The sequence below is a fragment of the Petaurus breviceps genome, unplaced genomic scaffold (assembly GCF_028583685.1).
Source record: "Petaurus breviceps papuanus isolate PSGF00001 unplaced genomic scaffold, PetGlider_PUasm1.0 207, whole genome shotgun sequence".
NCBI lineage: Eukaryota > Metazoa > Chordata > Mammalia > Diprotodontia > Petauridae > Petaurus > Petaurus breviceps.
In genome coordinates, this window is record NW_027185850.1 from 27,418,853 (window position 1) to 27,440,656 (window position 21,804).

The window sequence follows — 21,804 nt, forward strand, 5'->3', positions numbered from 1 at the left end:
ACATATTTTTGATGCTGTAAAGGAGAGAACAAAAGCCTTTTCTCTCTTCTATTTGAGTTCAATTATGTTTGTGGGAGAACCTGATCCCCTTCAAAGGCCAAGGGGTATTGACCGGGATGGGGGTCTGCTGGGATCCCATGCTCCCTCCCACCTGCCTTCCGTCAGAAGTGTCTCCAGAATTGAGAGAGGGTAGCCCAGGACCCAAGGAGAAGGAGCCCCGCCATCGAAGGGCCTGGACAGATGCTCATAGGGTCTGTAGTGACTAGGAACCTTAGGACAGGGAGCAGAATGGCTGGGAAGGACCTTAGAACAGGGAATGCCTGTGCTGGGAAGGCCCTTCCCTTTCCTTGCTGCTTCTCTTCTAAATTCTTGTTCAATTAAGTTGCTCAGAACTGAGAACCTGCAAATTAAGTCACAAACCTTTATAAGCTTCTACGAGGTGCCAGGTGCTGCGTAAAGCGCTCTGGTTAGCAGCAAAGGCAGAAACGCATGGCCTCTGCTCCCACTGAGCTCACACTCACACCGGGAAGGCAACATGGAAGTAACTATGTAGAGAGAGCTACATGGAGACAAGAGGGAAACCATCTTGGCCAACCCCTTCATGTTATAGGCAGGGAAATCAAGGCCCCAGGAGGACTCGGCTTCCAACCCTCAAAGCTCAATGGATGTTCTGGCCAAAGAGTCGGGTGCCCCCCCAGCTTCCCCAGGGGCTCCAATGCCCACCTTTCTCACAAATCACTCCTTTAGGATAAGTTCTCTGGGCATGTCTGCAAATACAAGAAATAAGGGATTCCAAAGCTGGAAGCTCTCAGAAATCCCTTAACTCCTTTGATCTTGTGATAACTACAACAATAACCATATTTATTTAAGGTTTTTCAAAGCACTTTCCATATATTTTCTCAAATGATCTTCATAACAACCCCAGGAGGAATCATCATAAATCCCCACTTAATAGATGAGGAAAGAGAGACAGAGAAGTTAAGCGACTGACTGAGGGTTAGAAAGCTCTTAGGTATCCAAGGCAGGACTTGAACTTGGACCTTCCTGCTTCCAAGTCTAGCACTCTGCCTACTCTGCCAAGCTATCTCTCAAAGAAAAGAAGAAAAAAGACTCCCCCAAAGCCAAGATATGCCTACCCATTCTGGGGACTCTGAATTTCATCTATGTAGATTCTCCCTTGGTTGTCACAGTACTTAGCACAGTAGCTGTTACATAGTAGGCACCTAATAATAAATGAAGTTGCCTGACTGAGTGATAGATTGGAAACTGTCCACACATTTTTATGTTCTGTACTTTCCTCCCATAGCTGGGCTCCACATTGGTATCCCCATCCTCAGCAAATGGAGGAGAGGACTTCTTTCTCTGGGTCTCTGGCAGTCCATGGATATGATTACAACACTCAGTAGGCCCTTTTCTAGCCATGCATGTCTTCGGTGATGACTCAAGTGCCTATGGGTCCTTATAGCTGAGATGCTGCTGCCCATTTAAAGACCTCAAAAGGGCATAGACTGACCTCCTACTCAGGGAAAGCCAAGTGGATGGAGAATACTCCTGGTGTAGAGGATGACCAGCAAATGAATGGAGAAGTTGCCTCGATCCTTCAGTTCATCTTGGACAGGCCATAGAGATGGTCAGTTCTATCTTAGGAAGAGAGACAGGAAGTCCAGAACTGGGAGATGATGGCCCCATTGTCCTTAGCACTGCTCATACCACATCTACCTAATACTGTGATCAGTTTACCAGGCACTGCATTTTAAGATAGGTGTTAGTAAAGTGCTGAAGGTCCAGAGAACATGACCATCATGGTGAGACGACCTTAAATTGTCCTTTAAACTTTGAATATATGCAGATTAGGAATCACGTATCTTGACATATCTGAAGGCCATATGGCATATTTGTTCTGTTTGCTCTAGAGGCAGACTGTTACAGAAAAACAGATTTTACCTTCATTTGAGGGTTACATTGAGTGGGGGGCAATGGTTCTTCTAAATTACTTGGATCTATACAATGGTAGAGTGTGCCGTCTCAGAGGTGGTGAGCTCCCCATCACTGAAGGTGTTTAGGTAGAACCTGGACAACCTCCTACCAATGGTGAAGTAAACAAGATTCCTGCACTGGGGTCATGGGGAGGAGGTTGGGCTTAGTAGCTTGTGAAGTCCTCCAAAATCCTTAAATTCTGTCCATCCCCTTTACCTTGTAAATACCTGTTTCTTCAACTGTAAAATGGGGATAATAATAGCACCCAATGAGATAATATTTGTAAAGCACTCAGCACAGTGCCTGGGACATAGTAGGCATTAAATACGTGGCTATTCTCTTCCCTTTCCCTTCCTCTTGTGATCCCAGATCTGATTTTGGATCCATCCTGCCCAGTATAAAGCCTTCCTTTATGGGATCTTGGAAAATGCTGGTTTTGTGGCCCATTTTTTACCCTTCAGATTTTCCCCTGCTTGAAGTACCAGAGAGAGAATGCTTTGGTGTCCTGGGATGCTGCACCAGCCAGCATTGGTATTGGCATTGCAAGTGGAAACCACTCAGAAGACCAGCCCCTCCAGGCCCAGGCACATGGGCCTAACTCCCTCTGGAGGCCAGATCAAAAGAGCTCTCTCTTGGGTTCCAGTTGCTCAGCCAAGTGGGCAGCCTCACTTCCACAGCCCAGCAGAAAATAAAACCATTATTGGGGATTCACAGTCCTGTCAATGTTGGTGTTCATGGCCAATTCCCATTTCTTCGCTTCTTTCTTTGCTCCCCAAGAATCTTGAGAATCCATCAGGGTTGGCATAATTTGTCCCCATTTCACAGACAATGTGGTGTAGTTTTGGAAGCCACGTTGCCAGTGGCCACTTGGAGTTTCTCCAGGGGAGGCAAAAGAAACTGGAGACCAGATCATGGAAACACCCAATGAAGGGGCTGGGAAAACTTAGCCTAGAGAAGACAATGGGGAGGGTAATGTTGTATTAGACTTGGGCCCTCTCCTTAGAAATTGCTGTGGGTATGTATGTGTATACACACACATACACATGCATGTGTATGAATATGAATGTGTATGCATATGTGTGTGTGTGTGGTTTCTAACATATATCTAAGCTTGGGTCAAATAGAATGTAAACACTCCTTGAGGCAGGGAGTATTGTCTTCTTCTCTTGTATGCCCAGCAAGGGCATATAGCAGGTGCTTATATATGTAATTGGGCAGTGAGTGTTGCAATGGATAGAACAAGGGAGGAAGACCTGAGTTCAAGTCTGTCCTCAGACACTTAACTAGCTGTGTGATGCTGGGCAAGTCATTTAACCCTGTTTGTCTCAGTTCCTCACCTATAAAATGAGCTGGAGAAGGAAATGGCAAACCAGTCCAGTATCTTTGCTAAAGAAAACCCTAAGTGGGATCATGAAAAGTAGGACAGGGATGAAATGACTAAACAACAACATATGTTTGATTATGTGAAAGAGTTGACTTATTCCGTTTGGCTCCAAAGGGAAGAACCAAGAACAATAAGGGGAAGGTGAAAGGAATCTGTTTTGGGCTTGATACTCTGGAAAGCTTCCTAACAGTGAGAATTGTAGAACTGTTATGGACTGCCTTGGAGGTAGTGAGCTCCCTATCTTTAGAGGTCTTCAAGCAGAGGCCCTTGTGGGGTGTGTTGTGGAAGGGGCTCTTGTTCAAGGATGGGCTGGACAGGATGGAATCTAGTCAGAATCTTGTCCAGCCATCAATCAACAAGCATCTTAATGAAAGATAGATAGAAATGAGCCTGGGAGACCAGTTAGGTGGTCATGGCAATTGTCCAGGCAAGAAGTGATGAGGGCCTGCACTATAATTATTGCTGTCTGAGGGCTGTTGCGTGGAGAGAAGGGGCCATGGATCAGAGATGTTGTGAAGGAAGGAACAGTAACATTTGGAGATAAATTGGAAATGTGGTATGAGCACAAAGTGTGTGTGGGGGGAGGTTGAGAGGCACACGGAGGTTTCCAACCTGGATTACTGGGGAGATGGTGATGCCTTCAACAGTAAGAGGGGAGAGTTTGGGAGAAAAGATAATGAGTTCTGTTTTGGCCATGTTGAGTTTGAGATGCCTATGGGTTACCCAGTGTAAGATGTCCGAATGGTAGTTGGTAAAAACAATAGTGGGACTGGAGAATAGCAGAGAGATTGAGGCTGGAAAGTCGTCTACGTAGGAATGGTCACTGAATCCATGGGAGATGATGAGGTCAGTAGGTGGAGAGAAGAGAAGGTGGGCCAGGAGTGCCCTGTGAGTGGGACACCCAGAATCACTGATCATGACATTGATGAAGATCCTTCCAAGGAACCATCAGAGAGGTAGTAAAACCAGGAGAGAGCAGGATGGGAGTATCAAAGAGGAGGGTGACTGACTGTCAAAGGCTTCGGAGGGGTCAAGATTTGGAGTCAAGAGACCTGGGTTCGAATCCCGGCAATAACCCAACATGGAAGTTTCCCTGAGGCTAGGGCTTCTTCTTCATGGCTTTATATCCTCAATGTGTTTAGGGAGTACTAGCACCTCTGATGTGGGGGTTGGTGAGCCCTTTTCAGGACGGCTCATCCACCTTCACCCAACTCTCATCTGTGGCTCCAAGAACCTGGAGCACGTGCAGAGTCCACACTCTGGTATAACCATGTTAGAAGAAAGACGAAAGCAGGTTAAGAGTAACCAACAATCCCATTGGTGAGTTGGGGGGGGGCGGGGTGCCTATCCCAAGTATGTGAAGACTTTACCTGTTGGAATGGGTGGATTCCAAAAGGGCCATGAAGGTGGATGAAGCGGGAACTGTGGAGCCCTTAGAGCTTGGTCAGACATCGAAGATGCCCAGGTCATCCACTGCATCCCAGGCCATCTCTAGCCCTCCTGACTTTTTTCCTGCCACTGGACTTCCATGACTCAGGAAGAGTTTGGCTGACGATTTTTAAAAATGTATTTGATTACTTTTAGTTTAAACATTCAGTTCCACAATCCCTTGAGTTCCAAATTTTCTCCCCCTCTCCCCCATGGTGCCATGCAATCAGATACAGGTTCTACAAATACCTTCACATTAAACGTTAGTCAAGTTGTAAAGAATTATAACCAACCAGTGGAATTAAGGAGAAATAAGGAACAAAACAAAACAAAAAGGAAAGGCAAGCAAATAGTTTGCTTCAATCTGCGTTTTCAGACTCTGTAGTTCTTTCTCTGGATGGGGATAGAGCTGTCCATCCCGAGTCCCTTGGAGCTGTCTTGCAGCCTTGCGCTGCTGAGAGGAGCCCAGCCTATCGAAGTCAGACGTCACAGATATGATGTGTCTGTAGCTGTGTCATTGTTGCCTTGGTTCTGCTCCCCTCACTCTTGGCAGCTCTGCCCCATTGAAATCTAATTTATGCAGGAATCAAGACATCATCCTGCCGCGTCATTGGCCCTCGGAGAACCTCCACTACCGCCCGCCTCTGTGAGGAGCAGTCAGAATTAGGAGCTTAAGGGAGATTCCTGCCGAGCATTGTTCTCTGCTGCCCCACCCCCTTCAGAACAAGGCAAATAATCCCTTCCTTGGTGACTGCCCTTCAGGCACTTGAGGACAGGTGTCAATCACCCTGGGTAACTTCAGACAAATCACCTCTCCTCTCTAGGCCTTTTTATTAATAATGGGAAGGGGGTGGGGAGGGTTAACCTCGAAGACCCCTTTGGCCTTCCCAGCCTTTATGAGATCCCAGTTCTGGTCCTAGTCCAGACACCTACACCCAGCTACACAACCCTCTTCAGCCAAAGTTTCTTCCTCCGTGAAATGGTACTAATAAAAGCACCTACCTTCCAGGGCCGTAGTGGGGATGATGCTCGTAAAGTTCTTGACAAATCTTTACGGTTGTCATTCAGTTGTGTCGACCCCATGGACCTCCATGGGATTTTCTTGACAAAAATACTGGAGTGGTTTTGCCATTTCCTTCTCCAGCCCATTTAAAAAATGAAGAAACTGAGGAAAACTGGGTAAAGTGACTAGCCCAGGGTCACACAGCCAATAAGTGTCTGAGGCTGGATTTGAACTCAGGTCCTTCTGCCTCTCATCGGGGCATTCTGTGAACTATGGTGCCACCTAGCTGCCTCACTGCAAACCTTAAGGTCCTTTATTAGCTCAAACCTAATAAAAATTTCCTGTTGCTATTCATTCATATGACCCAGGTTGGCAATGGCATTGGTACAGGGCAGCAAGCTCCCTTAGCCAGTGCAGATCAGCACTGTCCGGTCTCAGAGAGGCAGTCACTGAGAGGTGAAGCGATTTGCCTGTCCACTGTAGGCTCCAGCTGCCCACTCTGCCATAATTGCCAATTGGCAGTTATTTGCCAGTAACTATTATTATGGTGATGCTACATCTTCTTCGCTGTGGAGTTAAGGGTCTCTGGGAAGGCTCCTGATGCCAGGAAGCATCTTTGGACCAGGGTGACATGGATGCCTCCCCCCCTTACTGGGACTGGTGATTGACCACGGATGCTGAGCCTTACCGCTGTCTCTCTATTTGTCCAGCCTGGAGCCTCTGGTCAGCTTCTCAGTGAATCAGAGATGGGAAGGATCCTAGATAATTGCCTTGCTCCACCCCTTCTTTCTGTAGCCCACCTAACTAGTTGCTGGCAGGATTTGAATTCAAACCCAGCTCCTTTATGTATAGAGAGTAAGTGCTCTCAACCTCTATCTACTGCTGCTGCTTCAGCTGCTGAAATGCTCCAGAGGACTTGAGGCATCTGGCAAAATCCCAGAGCCCTTTAAAAAAGATTGTTTACATTGTAGAAACCCCCATAAACACCATCACTCTGTCTGCCGCCTAGAGGCCAAAGGGGACTTCCTGAGCCACGCATGGCAGCTCTGCAGAATTCCGGGCCTGGGGCTTCAGCTGGGAAAGAGGGTCATTCATGGGCCACTGGTGCCCCCATCCAGCATGGTCAGGGGAAAGAATGGGTCCTTCTGCACCCCAACTGGCTGGCTGCCTCCTGGACACCTGGCCTCTCTGGTCAACCAAAAGCCAAAAGTCATTTAGTCATATTGAGAGCCACAAAGGACTTTGGAGGCCATTTGCTGCTTGTCTCGAAGAGAACCCTTTCATCAGGGAGGTGATGCCTTGACATACAAATGAATTGGATTTAAGTGAGGCAGGGCTGTGAAAAGTCACCAGCCTCACTTTTACCTCCAGAGCCATCTGGGCCCAGTGGCACAGTATAGATCAGGACAACTAGAGAGGCCCCCAGGAAGCAGTGAGAGTCTTTGGGCTTTTCAAGCTAAGGCCTCTAATGGGTCTCAGTTTGACTGAGGCAGCACCCATTCAGTGATTAAGGGCTGAATAAGAAATAAGGCAAAGAATGACCTTTAAAAAAATAAAAGAAAAATAGAGCAGAGAGATGAAGACCCTCAGGGTTTCTGGCCATTTAGTTGACCCAGGGAGGAGCCCCTGACTTTCCCTAGGTCAGGAAGTATCAGAAGCAGTATTTGAACCCAGGCCAATGGCTGGAGGGGAGGGAGAGGAAGAGGACTTCAGAAACAAGGAGAAAGGAGCCATGAATTCTATTACTGTGTCTGCCACTAAGGCACTCTGTGACTTTGGGCAAGTCATTCCCCAGATCTCAGTTTCCTCATCTGTAAAATCAAGACATTGGACTAAATCTCAGAGGTCCCTTTTTAGCTCTGACAGCAGAGTTTCTGCTGGAGAGCCCAGCTGCATCTAGACCCTGAAGTTCTAGAAAGACACCTGGTCCCAGAAGTCCAAAGCATTTCTCAAAGTGCCCCTCTTCACTTTTCCCACACAGAACAGACAACCCACTGGGTCAGCTGAGACGAGCCCCAACCTGTGTAATTTTTATCTTCCTCAGCCCTGGACACTCTCTGGAAGGGCCATCTGGCCACTGTCTTCATGGTGAATTATGATGGATGGAGCCACTGTCCCTTTCCCCAGATTCTGGCAGGGAGGTCTCCAAGCTGTCATCTTAACGCTGTCTCCAGTCAGCTACTGTTCCCTGGGGGACCCAAAGTCAACTGTCTAACGGCTTTCTGAAAACCTCAGCTTCCTGCCCCGCTTCTCTGGGCAGGGGAGGAAGCACTCTGGAGAAACCAGACATGAGGTAACGCTACCTGTTGTTGCAGCCTCCTGGGGAAGCGCCAGGGTTACAAGGAAAGGGAGGCATTGGGCAAACTTGAAACTCTCCGGAATGTCGCTTGTTATTTCAAATCACTGGGCAGTACTGGGCTGTGGCCCCACCAGCTGTGACGTGTGTCTCAGCATGTCACTGTCTGCCTGTTCGGGGAAGGTGAAGCCCTCAGGACGCAGTCAGGTGTGTAGGACGAGCTGGTGGCTGCATCCATGAGTCTGACTGACAGCTCCTCGGAAGCCAGGGCTCGGAAAATGTCAGGAGTGCAAAGGACTTCAGAACCTGAACGAAGAGGGAACATGGTGTAGGAGAAAGTGGACCTGCGTGGTCTGGATTGAAATCTGGCTTAATACTTGTATTAAGGACAATCTCTTCAACACCCTGGCCTTAGTCTTCTCTTCTGTCGAATGGGCACCCAAAGACCCTCAACAATCCCACCAAGTACTTTTCCCACAACCATACAATGAGACTGGGCAGGGCTAAGGTGATGATTTGCATCTTAAATGGGGCTTGGGGGTAGCTGAAGAAGGGAAGAGATGGGAAGACTTCTCCCTCCTCCTCTGGATGATTCAGAGTGTTTGGAAGTGAGTGTCCCTCGGTGGAGAGGAGTGAGTCTCTCCTGGTGCCCCAGGCTCTGCTGGTGGGAGCGAGAGAGGGCCCCCTTTTTCCACTCAATGAGCTTATTCTACAATTCACTTCTCCACATTCTCTGAGGGCTGAGGGACCTGGAAACCCCCAGCCTGGCCAGGCCGATGCTCACATAAGAGGGCTCATTGAGGACCTTGTCATCTTTACACTTCATGCATGGAAGCCCAGCTTCCAATAATATACAGCCCATGTTTGCCTCCTTTGTCATCAGGGCTGGCATGTGGGCCTTAGGTTTCATCTTGACATTCAGGGCTTTTCTTAGAGCTTTTTTCCAGGGTGCTTGGGTTGTATGTGTGGGGATGTGTGGCAGGGGGGGGATTTGAGGAGAGACCTGAGCTAGCTGCTCCCAGAAGCAGAAGTGCTGGGCAGAGTTCTCATTTGTTACAGGAGGGACCTGAGAACAGACAAAGTCCAAGCTTCCAGCAACGTTGGAACAGACAGTGTCAGAGCTGGAAAGTACCTTAAAACATAGAACAGGGAATGTCAAGGAGGGGACAGTCATAGAACAGAGAATGAAAGTGCTGGGAAAGGCCTGAGAACAGGAAATGTCAGAGTTGGGAGGAGCCTTAGAATATGGAAAGTCAGTGCTGGGAGGGGCCTTAAAATAAAGGATGTTAAAAGTATAGAAGAGATTTGAGAACATAGAAAGTGAGAACCAGAGATGACCTTAAATATTATCACATATTTCAATACTCATATTTGATAATGGGAAAAATTGAGGCTTGGGGAGGCTAGGGAGAAGCCCCAGGTCACAGATGTAACAGTCAGATCATGATGCCAAGGGGGCTGGTCACAGAATTAGAGATGGAAGGAGGGTGCTGAGAGTACATCTAATTCAGTTACCCAGGATTATCATGGTTAAAAGTGTCAGGACTAAGATTTGAACCCTGGACCTTTGTTTCTAAATTCATCTCTTTTTTCTTGCCCTGCCTGAAGGCTATCCCCAGCCCAGACACCAGGTAGGGCTATCCTCAGGCAAATTTAATGGATGCTGCTACAGATTCATTTCTGTGACTGTGACTCTCTACTCATACCCAATCCAAGTTCCTACTCCAGTCTGCCCTGATGAAAGGATAATCCAGGGGTGGAGAACCTTTGGCCTTGAGACCACATGTGGCCCTTTCAGTCCTCAAGCGCAGCCCTTTGATTGAATACAAACTTCACAGAACAAATCCTAGAAAGTTTGGATTCAATCAAAGGGCCGTACATGAGGACTGAGAGGGCCACATGTGACGTGGGGGTCACAGGTTCCCCCACCCCTGGGACAGATCGCAGAGGCCTGGATCTGATGGGAGCCCTGTGATCTAATGGCAGTTGGAGTCAGGACTTGGATTTGGTTTCTGCCTCTGCGCCTCACTCACCATGGCCCTTGAATACTAGCCTTTTTAAGCCAAATAAGGAACCTTCAGAGTTATCTAGTCTACCCCCCTCACCTTACAGATAAGGAAACTGAGGCCTGAGAGGTTTGGTGAGTCATGCATTCACACAGCTAATGAATCACGGAGACAGGATGCCCTATGATTTTGCATTCTGGTATCTTGCTGCCCAGCTCTCCTCCTCACTTGGACTCAGCTGAGCCTGGGTCTGGTGTGGATATGTGTGAAGGGCTGATAGACTCACACAGCTGTGGAAGCCCTCTAAGACTCTAACTGCATAGCCCTAGGCAAGTCCTGTCCCCTGAATGATTCTCAGTTTCTTCTTCTGTTAAATGGGACTTGTCATGTTTAACCGGAGAGCTCAAAAGACCATTTGGAGGAGAGCGTTCTGTCAAACACCAAAGAAATGGGAGCCATCATTATTCCATAATTCTGGCCTTCAATTTCATCATCTGTGAAATGGGGAAGGCAGTATTCATCTCCCTTCCCATTTCACTGAGCTGCTCTGAGTTTAATGTTAGTGAATTAACCAGTCATGCCTGGTTCTGGGTGACACTTTTTGGGATTTTCTTGGCAAAGATACTAGAGTGGTTTACCATTTCCTTCTCTAGAGTATTTTACAGATGAGGAAGCTGAGGCCAAGAGGATTAAGTTCCAAATTTGAACTCAGATCTTTCTGACTGCAGACCCAGAGGTCTCTGCACTGCAGCACCAACTAGGGTCCTCATCAACCTGAAAGTGCTCAGAAAAAAGGAGCCAGGATTACAAAGGGAATTGGGAATGGCAATATCCTTGAGCACAGTGTCATAGATCTAGGGATCTATGGGATCTGAGGCCAACTGGTCACACCCATTTCTGGGACAGGAATCCCCTTGATAACCTTCCTGGCAAGTGACTGTTCAGTCCTGCTTAAATACCTCCAGTGAGGGGGAACTCACCACCTCCCCAGACAGCCCACTCTGTGACAGCTATCACCGGTAGGATGTTTTTCCTTGACATCAAGCCTCAGTGTGCCTTTCTGCCAAGCCAGCCATCATTCGGCTGCTGACAGTCTTTCAGAAGCCTAAGCATCCCCCGTCCTCTGTCCTTCCCAAGTCTTCTGCTCCTCAGGTTAAACTCCTCTCACTCACCCCCCTTTGGAATCCCCTACCCCCCAGTCTGATTAACTTTAGCAGGTCTGGCCCCTTTTCTGGCAGCAAAGGTTTGGAGGCTGGCCCCATGTTCAACTCATCCAGGCCTGAGCATGGAAACGAGAATGGGAAAACCAGAGCAGTCTGGGGTTTTTTCTTCCTTATTTGTTAGTTCATGTCAAATCCTTAACATAAACATTATCCTAGAGTTAGCTGTGGAGGCCACAGCCCAAGAAGGTTTGTTATTCTAAACAGGCGGAGCCTACCAGTTTTGGGGTGTTGAGTATCTCTGCCAGCCCCAGGGCTCAAGATATGAATGAATGAATGAATGAATGAATGAATGAATTCTAAGTCAACTAAATATGGAAGAGACCGTGGTGAAGGAGACAAAACTTCAGTTTTGGAGGCAAGAAAGCCTGGCATCTGGACCCAATTCTGCCCCTTCCTTTGTCTCCTAGAGCATATCCCTTACCCCCTTGTGTTTCTTTCTACCTCAGCAAAACTAGGGGAATTAGGGTTAAGGGTTCTCCCAGCTCCGACTTTCCATGTTTTCAGTACCTAGGTCCCTCTAGGTTCTGACTTCTCTGTTCTAAGAGCCCTCCCTGTTTTCTGTTCTTAGCTTCTGGTGTCCATGCCTCTAGAGGATGGGGAAGGATGGTGGCAGGTTCAGAGAATTGGCTTTATAAGTGGTGGGTGATAGATGTGTTGTCAGTGGAAGGCAGACCCAGTGTTCTGTGGTGCCTTGGACCCTGTGAGACCAAGGTGAGGTGCTGTCTGGGTTGTAAGCTTCCCTCACCTCCTTTAAAAAATATATTCTTTGTTTTCAAGCATGGATCCGCAGGGATGGGAGGAGGGAGGAACACAGTCAGAGACAGAGGTGAAGCAGAAACAAAGACTAGGATTTTAAAAATGTCTGTGGAGGTCTTCCTCCTGTCTCTCCTCCACTCCCATAAAGTGCCCTTGATTTCTACCCCGCCCCCAGGGAGCTCTTCTTTCCCACATTCTCTCCTGCATTCCTCAGGAGACTCTCCTTCCCTCAGTCACACTCTTCCTTCTCTAGGCCCATCTCATGACCTCCTCCTGCTTCCCCCAGTGGAGGATACACCTCTTGAGGGCAGGGACTATGCAATGTGGCTATCACTACCACAGGGTCAGCAAAGAAGTAAGTGATTAGTAGATGTTTGTTGAATGAATTAACTTTGGGACTAGTGACCTAACCTTGGGCTACTTTGGCCATTGAGTGGGGTGAAGTGGTACCCATTGATGTTCCATGAGACGGCCCCCAGAGGAGCATGAAGGCTTGTAATAAATCACGCAGCAACAGAAGCCAGGGATTGGGAGTCCAAGGACCCAGGTTCAAATCCTTGCTCTGTCAACAACTTCCAGCATGCCCTGGGGCCATCCTCAGTCCTCTTGGGGCCTCATTTACCCATCTGTAAGATGAGGGGCTGGGATGAGTTGATCACTAAGCCTCTTTCCACTCTAAATCTTCTGATCCCAAGTAGTGGGAGGGCTGAGCAATACTAGTGAGTCTATTAAATGGATGCTTTCACCCCCGGCATGAGCCATGTTTGTGAGAGTCGGTTTCCATGGCAACATTTCCATCAGCCGGATGGCCCCCTCCTTCCTCTTTTCTCCTGCTGTTTTCCATCTGTGACTGTGAAGCTGCCGTCAACAGGCAGCGCCTGGCTGGCTGTGGCTAAGCTTTTAGCGCCCCGGCAGTCAGAGCAGGAATGCTTGGAACATGCCAGAGACGGCTCTGCCCACATGGCAGGGCAGGGCAGGGCAGGGCTCTCCGGGGAGCTGAATCCTCTCCTTCGGCTGGCCCTCCCTGCTGCGACAGAGCGGACCAGGATGATGAAGGGGAGCTCCAGAATTACAATCCTCCCTCCCTCCATCTGCTTGTTCATTCACACATTTGTTCATTCATCCATCTCTCCATCCAGGCTTTTGTCTATCCACTTACTTGTACATGTTCCATCCAGCCATTCACTCATCCGTGCACATGTCCACATGTCTGTTCATTCATTCATTAACTCACTCAATTATGATCTGTCTATCCATTTATTCATTCATCTGTTCATTTTCCATCCACATCTCTCCATCTCTGCATTTTCTTTTCATTCACTCATGATCTGGCTATCCATTTATTCATCCATGAGTTCATTTTCCATCCACATCCCTTTATTTCTACATTTTCTGTTCATCCATTCATTCATCCATCCATGCATGCATCTGTCTGCCCTCCATTCATCCATTCAATCAAACAGTTAACCAACAAGTACTTAATAAGCACTAACTATTTGCCAAACACTGCCCTGGTGCTGGGTGTACAGAGAAAAGCAAATCAGCCCCTTCCCTCTGGGCATTTACATTCTAATGGGGTGAGATAACAGGCACGGATGGGACTATATTAAAAATCTATACAAATTAGATACAAGGCATGAGATGGGCCAATCAGGAAGGTCTCCTGCCTTCTTTGCTCTGGTTCTGCCACCTCTCTGCCTATGCACACAGCCGCCTATTGGTCAGTTGGTTGATTCAATTGTGCCTTCATTTGATGTTTCATTTGTCCTTCTTGATCATTTAACCAATATTTCTTGAATAGGTCTGAGATCATCCCCAACCTACCCTGTGTACATAGATGTTTGTATGTCAATGACAATGGCTCCCTCCCACTCACCCTGGTAGAATCTATCATAGCTCACAAGCATGTTGGCAGCCATGCTCCTGTGAGATGCTCAGGAAGCCCACCAAGGTAGAAGGCTTACAGATAAGCACTACTGCTGAGGCCCAGGGAGGTCAGATTTCAAGCTCAGTCCTTAGTGATAGAACTCTGAGTCCAGAAGCCCAGGCTAGGGCTTTTGCTGCTACATGCCCTGGGGCCCCTGAAGTCTGCTTAGGCTTCCTTTGGGTGGATTTTTCTCACCCTGTGTGATTCAGCAATGGAGAGAGGGGAGGTGGGGAGGCCTTTCAGGAGGGACCTATGGTGCACAGGGCTCTCTCTGGTTCAGCTGCCCAAGAAACTGACTGTTGGCTCTTTGGGTTCCCAGGTGCTGTTTGCGCTGAATCAGACCCTGCTCCAGCACGAGAGCCTCAGGGCGGGAAGCCTGCAAGCCCCCTACACCACAGAAGACCTCATCAAGCACTACAATTGTGGAGACCTCAATGCTGTCATCTTCAACCATGACACATCCCAAGTAAAGCCTGGTGGCCTGGGAGGGGAAGGACTACTTGGGGGAGGGGGGAGGGAGAAGGAGAGCCTAGAGGGGATCATCCCAGATGCTGATCCCTTCAGGGTCTACAAAGCCTTTTCTTCTCTGCCCAGTGTGAGGGATGATGTTAGAGGATCCTCATCCCATTTTACAGATGAAGAAAGTGAGGCTCAGAGAAAGAATCTGGCTTTACAGCAGAAGAGAAGCTTAGGATACATTAGAGCTATGAGGGACCTTCAATACTATCTGGCTAGAGAAACCTGGCTCCAAGTTCCATCTCTGACACAAAGTGGCTATGTACCCCCCCCACCCACAAACCACTTAATCTCTCAGTGCTCTGACAGCTCTCCAAGAATATAAGTCCATCTAGTCCAGTCCTCATTTTACAGAGGAAGAAATGGAGGGAGGGGGAGAGAGAGAAGGAGAGGTGGGCAAAGAGAAAAACTTGCTGACAGTGGCACAGACAGTAAATGTTGAAGCTCACGGTTCAAATTTGGATCATCTCACCCTCCCTCTAGCATTCTTTGTAGCATGCCAGGAGGACCAAGATAGTGGTCAGGGCTAGTGGCCCTGAGTTCCCCTTGGATTTCCACCTAAAATCCTGTATGGGTCTCACCCATAACAGCTGGCATGGAGGGAGGTGGATTGCCACCCATGGGTCACACCATGGACTCCAAGATGCTGTCAGCCATATTATTTGGCAGTAAAAAAATCCTCACACTCTTGAAAGCACAGTCATAACAGTAACAGCCACCAAAAGGTTTGTAAAGTGCTTTGTGGTATGGTCTCATCTGGTCTGCAGTGAGAGGCTTAATGTGCAGGAAGAGTGCTGTGTGACCATCGCCCTGTCCCCTGCCCACATTGGGAGGGGTGGGTTCAGTCCAAGGGGCCACTTGTTAGGAAGGATCCCTGAAGATGCTAGAGAGGTCAGGATGAAGGGTCTCAAATTCACATCTACTGTCCTAAGGACTTGCCCACTATCATACAATGCAATGAACTAGTGTCCTTATAGCTAGTTAAGGGTTATGTTTCACGTACATTAGCAACTTTGATTATGAGGACCTGGGAATGTTTTATTTGGAGAAAAGTCTTGAAAGCACAGGGAAGGAAAGTCATCCAATAGCTGAAGAAAAGAGGGATTAAGCTTGTCCTAATTGGCTCCAGAGGGTGGAACCAGGAGCGAAGCTGGGGAGGGAGGAGTCACAGGGAGGTCAGTTTCAGCTTCATAAAAATGAGGAACTTTCTAATAAGGAGCAGCCTCCCACAGTGAAATGCTCGGCCTCTGGAGACGGCAAGCTCCTTACTGAACAATGGAGGGGTCCCAGTAAAGCCTAAATGACTCCCTAGTCAGGAGGCAGTAGAATGAATCATGGAGGGAGGGGGTCCCTCAGCATGTCCTCAAAGGCCCACCCCACCTCTGAGAGTCTCTGATTCTTGACAGACTGAGTGGGATAAAAAGTGAGGTTTCCTTAGATGGTCCTAAGCTAGTGGTCCACTGAGACCCTCATGTCCTCATTCTGGGAGAATGAGGTCTTCCCCTTTATAAGCACCAAGAGGTCTTTTCCTGTCTTCTCCCTCTATCCTCCCCCCACCACCACCACACACACACCAGCTTCCTGTACATTCTACTTTAAGGTTACTTAGTATCTCCTTTGTATCTTCTATATCTTACTTATGTGCAAAATGTATCCCCTGCCTCTCCTCTAACAGTACCTGGCACACAGTAGGTGTTTCATAAATGTTTGTTGATCGATCAATTGATTGATAAGTATCGATAGATTCCAGGCAACCTTGGAGCAGGGGATAGAGCATTGTGTTGGGAGTCAGGGGAAATTGGTTCTGACAAACTGCATGTTATTTGTCCCTGGGCAAATGTCTTAACCTCTCAGAGCTCTGAGCATCTCTCTAAGAGTATAAATTGCCTAGAAGGTACTGAACTACTTTGGTAGAGGGAACTTACTCATGCAGGAGTCCCCTACATTGTTGAAAACATAGGTCCAGGCTCTATGGATCCTAACAGAGGCTCTCCCTGAGAGGCACAGAGTGGAGCACAGGAATTTGCAGTCTTCTCAGAGGAGGAGGGTTCATGATGCACCCTGAAGGATCAGGTAGAGTCCTGGAGAGAAGGCAAGAGAGGGACATGGGCACTCTCACATCTTCCTTGGGCTCAGTGGCTTCTCCAGACTTAGCCCTGGTGCAATAAGAGAAAGGAAGGCATTATCTCCTCTCTTCTCTTGGCCCAGGTCCCCATCAGTCATGGGCACATTGCTGTAGCACCTTAAATTTGACAAAGTACCTTGTGCCTCTTACGTCAGGAGAGAGGCAGGCAGGCTGGCCAAGGTTTAACATCCCCATTTTCCCAACAGAGGAACTGAGGTTCAAGTGAATTACCCAAGGTCACCCAGCTAATAAGTTTAGAAGCTGAGATTTAAATCCCATACCCCTTTCCACCTCTAGCCTGGGAGACCTTGGGCACATAGCTTCATTTTCTGGGCAGTCTCAGTTCCTTCTCTGTAAAATGGGACTGATATCACACTCCCTCTTCTCCTGGGCTGTTATGAGAAAAAAGCTTTGTGATCCTGAAATCCCTCTACAGATGTTACTGACATTCTTCTTGTTCTCATTCTATGGAGGAGGAAAGTGAAGCTCTGTGAGAGGGGAAAGACTTGACCAAGGCCACAGAGGTAGCAGGTGACATGTTTCATGTTTCCCCAAGTGTAAGTCCAGGCCTCTTTCCATGAAGCACCAGCTCTTCCATTTGTGAAGTGGCTTAGCTTGGGAAAGGGCAGGATAGGACAGGGAAGGAGAGGTGCCATCTCCCAGCCATGGAGATTTAGGGCCTGGCAGCCTCGGGAGCCCCTGCCCAAGCTCCATCCCTAGGCTGATGCCAGCCTACCCTGAGCAAATATCTCTAAGCCTCCCCACTGATGGCCAGCTTGGCAGCCCCTCGCTCCTCCCCCAGCCAGCTCCCAGGGCCCCTCAGAGCAGACACAGGACAATTGTGTGAGCGGAGTGCTGGCGACGCCCACAGATACTCTGAGTTTCCTTTGGACAATTTGGGAGGTTTTGAGACTGACTGGGAAATGGAGATTTTATGGCCTCTTTCTTTTCCCTCCATCCTAAGAATTCTCAGCCCAAATCCTTGTTTTCCTCAAAGCAGGGAAATCTTTCCTTGGCCAGGCAAAGAATGAGCCCAAACAGAGAACCCAGAGCTAGAAGGGCCCTTAGAGAATGCTCTGTCCACCCCTTTCATTGTATCTAAGACCTTGAGGCTCAGAGAGTGAAAGAAACTGGCCCCAAGTCACACAGCAAATAAATGTCTGATGCAAGATTGACGTAGGCTTTCTGACTCCAAAGTCAGAGTTCCCTCCAAGGCTCCAGCCAAGCAGAAAAGACTTCCCAGATAACTTCAGACACTCCAGGGAATGTTCAACTTAGAAGAACTCTAGAAGTCAGCCCGCTCCTTTCATTCTTGTGGACTAAATGTCAACCCCTGTCTTTGATGTAAGCAAGGGTGCCCTTTTGTGCCTGTCAAGTGGGTGACAGAGTATTCTGCCCCTTTGGGGGGATGGAGGGCTTCCACCGTAGGCCACCGTGGAACAATGGGAGACCTAGAAATCAAGTGGGGCAACAGGGAGCAGAGGGGTCAGGAGAAGGGCAGAAGCAGGGGATGATGGGAGAATAGGAGGGAAAGAAAAAGGCTGAGGCTGAGTAGATTGCAGACTTAGAGTGGGAAGGGATCCCAAAAGCCACTGAATCCAACCTCCTTGTTTTATAGCTGTGGAAACCGATGCACAGAGGGCTTAAGAAACTGGACTAGTTAGTAGGTGTCTGAGGCAGGATCTGAACTCAGGTTTTAAATGGCTCAATGGCTCTCCACTTCTGTCCCCCAAAGGAAGACCCAGGGAGGACCTCATAGCTAAATGAAGGACTTGACTCATTTTGTTTCAGTTTGACTCAATGCAGTAAACATTTATTAGTATTGTGTGCTTTGTGAAAAGTCTCCCTGGACCTAACACTCTAAAGGAAGAGGCTGCAACATGCATCCAGAGAAGATACAAAGAAAGCAATTCTGGGGCAGGTATACACTAACAAGGAGCGGGACAGCAGGAAGGACTGCTAGTGGGAGGTGGCGACAGGGGAGAGTCCTGAAGAGAGCCAAGGTTCTTCAGAGATGGGAGGCGAGGAGATGCATTCCAGGCATGGGGGCCCAACCTGTGCAAAGGCATGGAGGCAGGAGATTAGATGTCATTTTCCTGGAACAACAGAGGACATTTTAGCTGGAATGTAAAGTTCATGGGAAATAATCCTGGAAAGACGGCAGGGACGGGAGGGGAACAGGGGGAGTAAGTGTTTCAAATGCCAAATGGGAAGTTTGTGTTTTCCCTCAGATTCAATTAGCAATTGTGCAAAAGGGTGATATGGTCAGACCTGAACCTTAGAAAGACCACTTTGGCAGCTAGGCAGAGCACCGAGTGCAGCGGGGAGAGACCTGAGGCCAGAGACCAATTAGGAGGCTGGTGCAATCATGCAGGTGCTGTGTGATGAGGGTCGGGGCTAGAGGAGCAGCCCGGCATCTGGGGAGGTGCTGTGGAGGCAGGAGCAGCAAGCCTTGGCAACTGGTATGATGTGGCAGGTGAAGGGGAGTAAGGTGACAGGATGCCCCAGGGGCATCTCAGATTCTGATGGAATAGAACCTGTTATAGTTCCCCCCAAAGTCCCCCCTCCTCCAAACTTCCCAATTTACTTCCAGGGCCCCACCTTTCTTTGAGTCACCCCAGTTTGTAACCTCAGTGACACAATGGACCTGGAGGAAGAACTGAGTTCAAATCCAGCCTCAAATACTTCAGCTGTGTGGTCCTGGGCAAGTCACTTCACCTCTGTCTGCCTCGGTTTCCTCACCTGTAAAATGGGGATAATAGTACTAACTCCTAGGGCTGGTGGGGGGGGGGTAAAATGAAATGATAGTGGTAAAGTTCTTATCATAGTGCCTGGCATACAGTAGGAGTTTAATAAATGCTTGTTTCCTTCCTTCTTTCCTCCTTCTGCCCCACCTATTCAAGGATCTGCCAAGTCCTGTCTTTTCTACCACCATGCTGTCTTGGCCATCTGTCACCTTCTTTCCAGCACAGTTAATGCTCTGGTTCAGATCCCTATCACCTCTTACTGGGACTCTTGGACTAGCCTCCTGGCTGGTCTTCAGGGCCCCAGTCTCTCCCCACCCCAAGCCATCAATCTTCCTAAAGCAGCAGATGCGAGCAGTTCACTCCCTGCTCAAATAGCTCCAGCAGCTTCTCATTGCCTTTAGGATAAAACAAATAGAAACTGTCCTGTTAAGCATCTAAGTCCCTCATCCTCTGGCATTCCCTTTTTAGCTTTATTTTCCATTATCCTCCCTTCCCATGCCTTGTTCCAGACAAACTGGCCCAATTACTGCTCCGAGAAAACTACATTCCAGTCCCCACCTCCAAGCTTTTGCGCATGCCAATTCCTATGCCTGGAATGCACTCCCTCTTCACATCTGCTTCTTGGATTCATGCCTCACCTCCTCCACCAGACCTTTCCTAATTCTCTCTATTGTTTGTGCCCATGGCCCTTGAAATCATTCTGTGTTTATTTTGTAGAAGCCTTGTATTCCTTTGCCTATGCACATATGACATTCCCCCAAAAGAACAGAAGCTCCTTGAGGGCAGGCACTGCCTCTTGTATATCTAGTACCTGTTACATAGTAGGAGTGTTTGCTGAATTGTAATTATGAGACATCCAAGAGCAGGTGTCCAGTTGGTACTTGGATTATGGGACTAAAACTCAAGAGATTCAGGTTGGATTCACAGCTCTGACAGGCATCTGGGTTGACATTAAATATGGAGGTAAGGGAACAGGAAGACATTAAAACTGCCTTCAATTATTTGAAGGGCTGTCCTGTGGAAGATTAGATTTGTTTTGTGTGACTCCAGAGGGCAGAACCAGGGAGAGGAAGGGGGATGTTGTGGAGAGGCTGATTGAGACTGGATGTTAGGGGTGGCTAGGTGGCACTATAGTGGATAGAATACCAGCCCTGGAGTCAGGAGGACCTGAGTTCAAATATGGCTTCAGACACTTACTAGCTGTGTGACCCTGGGCAAGTCACCTAACCTCAATTGCCAGAGGCGGAAAGGAGAGACAGAGACAGATAGAGAGAAAGAGAGTAAGAGACAGACACAGAGACAGACAGAGAGACTGAGACTGGATGTTAGAACAAACTTCCTAACACTGAGAGCTGTCCCAGAGTGGAATGGGCTGCCATATAAGGTGATGAGCTCCCCATCACTGGAACTATTCAAGCAAAGGATGGGAAACCACTCATTGGGGAAGTTGTAGTGGTGATTCTTTTGGTGTGTGGGTTAGATCAACTTGCTGATGATTTTGTGAGGCTCCTATCCCTGGAAAAAGATGGAAGGAAAGAGTCAAACAGGACCAAGACCAATGGAGAGGAGGGAAGTCATCACAAAAAGGCAGAGCTGGACTCAATGGCAGGCACCCCTTCCTCACCAATGGAGATGTCCCAAAGGTCAGATGGATGAGCTGTCTCCAGAAGTAGCACCTGCCTTGCTGGGAAATGGGTAGGCAGTATCTTTATGACCTTTCTAGTCCAGGGGTCCTCCTTAACCAGGGTCTTCATTGTCTCCCACAACCATGTTCATTTTCCCCTTGTCTTCTTTGCTCAGGCCCTAACAACCCCCCATTTCTGGGCCTCAGTCTCCTCATTAATACAGTGTCATAGGGGGATTCCTGTTCATTTCTGGGGTAGACTGGCTGCCTCTGGGGTCTCCGCCAGCTCTGAGATTCTGGGAATTCCATGAGTCAGAGAAAAGGAGAAGCCCAAAGAAAGGAGTGTAGACTTCTGGCCCCGTCTTGACTAATCACAGTCACGCCGTTAATGTGACAGTATGGGAAAGGGGAGAGGGAGGGAGTCAGACATATGAACCAGTGAGGGTCAGTCAGCCATGAGTCCAGAAGGCTATGGGAAATGCAGCGCCAGGGCCAGGGGAAGACACCATTCTCAAGGTTTTTGACTCCTGAGTTCCAGCTTGGCATTTGAAACTTTCACATTTTTACAAGGATGTCCTGGGGAGAAAGGAATTTTAAAGGAAAAAATGCATACTGGTCAGATCTGATTTATGCCTGCAACTGAACTGTGTAAATGACCCAGCGTGTGCTCCCTGGTAAGACATCCCAAATGGAGCCAGTGAGGTGCCCAGCTGGTCTTACTTCCTATTTCTGTGGGCATCCGTGTCTGCCCCTTTTCTACTACTGAGTCTGGGGAGCCCCCAGGTCTCAGAG

General features: G+C 48.4%; 1 protein-coding gene across 1 annotated transcript in view; it reads left to right on the forward strand.

Moving 5' to 3' along the window:
- Window positions 1-21,804, forward strand: part of LOC138164833 (metalloprotease TIKI2-like) — a 236,001-nt gene that overhangs the window by 140,763 nt on the left and 73,434 nt on the right. The window contains exon 3 of the mRNA XM_069092758.1: window positions 14,320-14,466. Coding sequence (XP_068948859.1) covers window positions 14,320-14,466 — 147 coding nt within the window. The remainder of the gene's footprint in view (window positions 1-14,319; window positions 14,467-21,804) is intronic.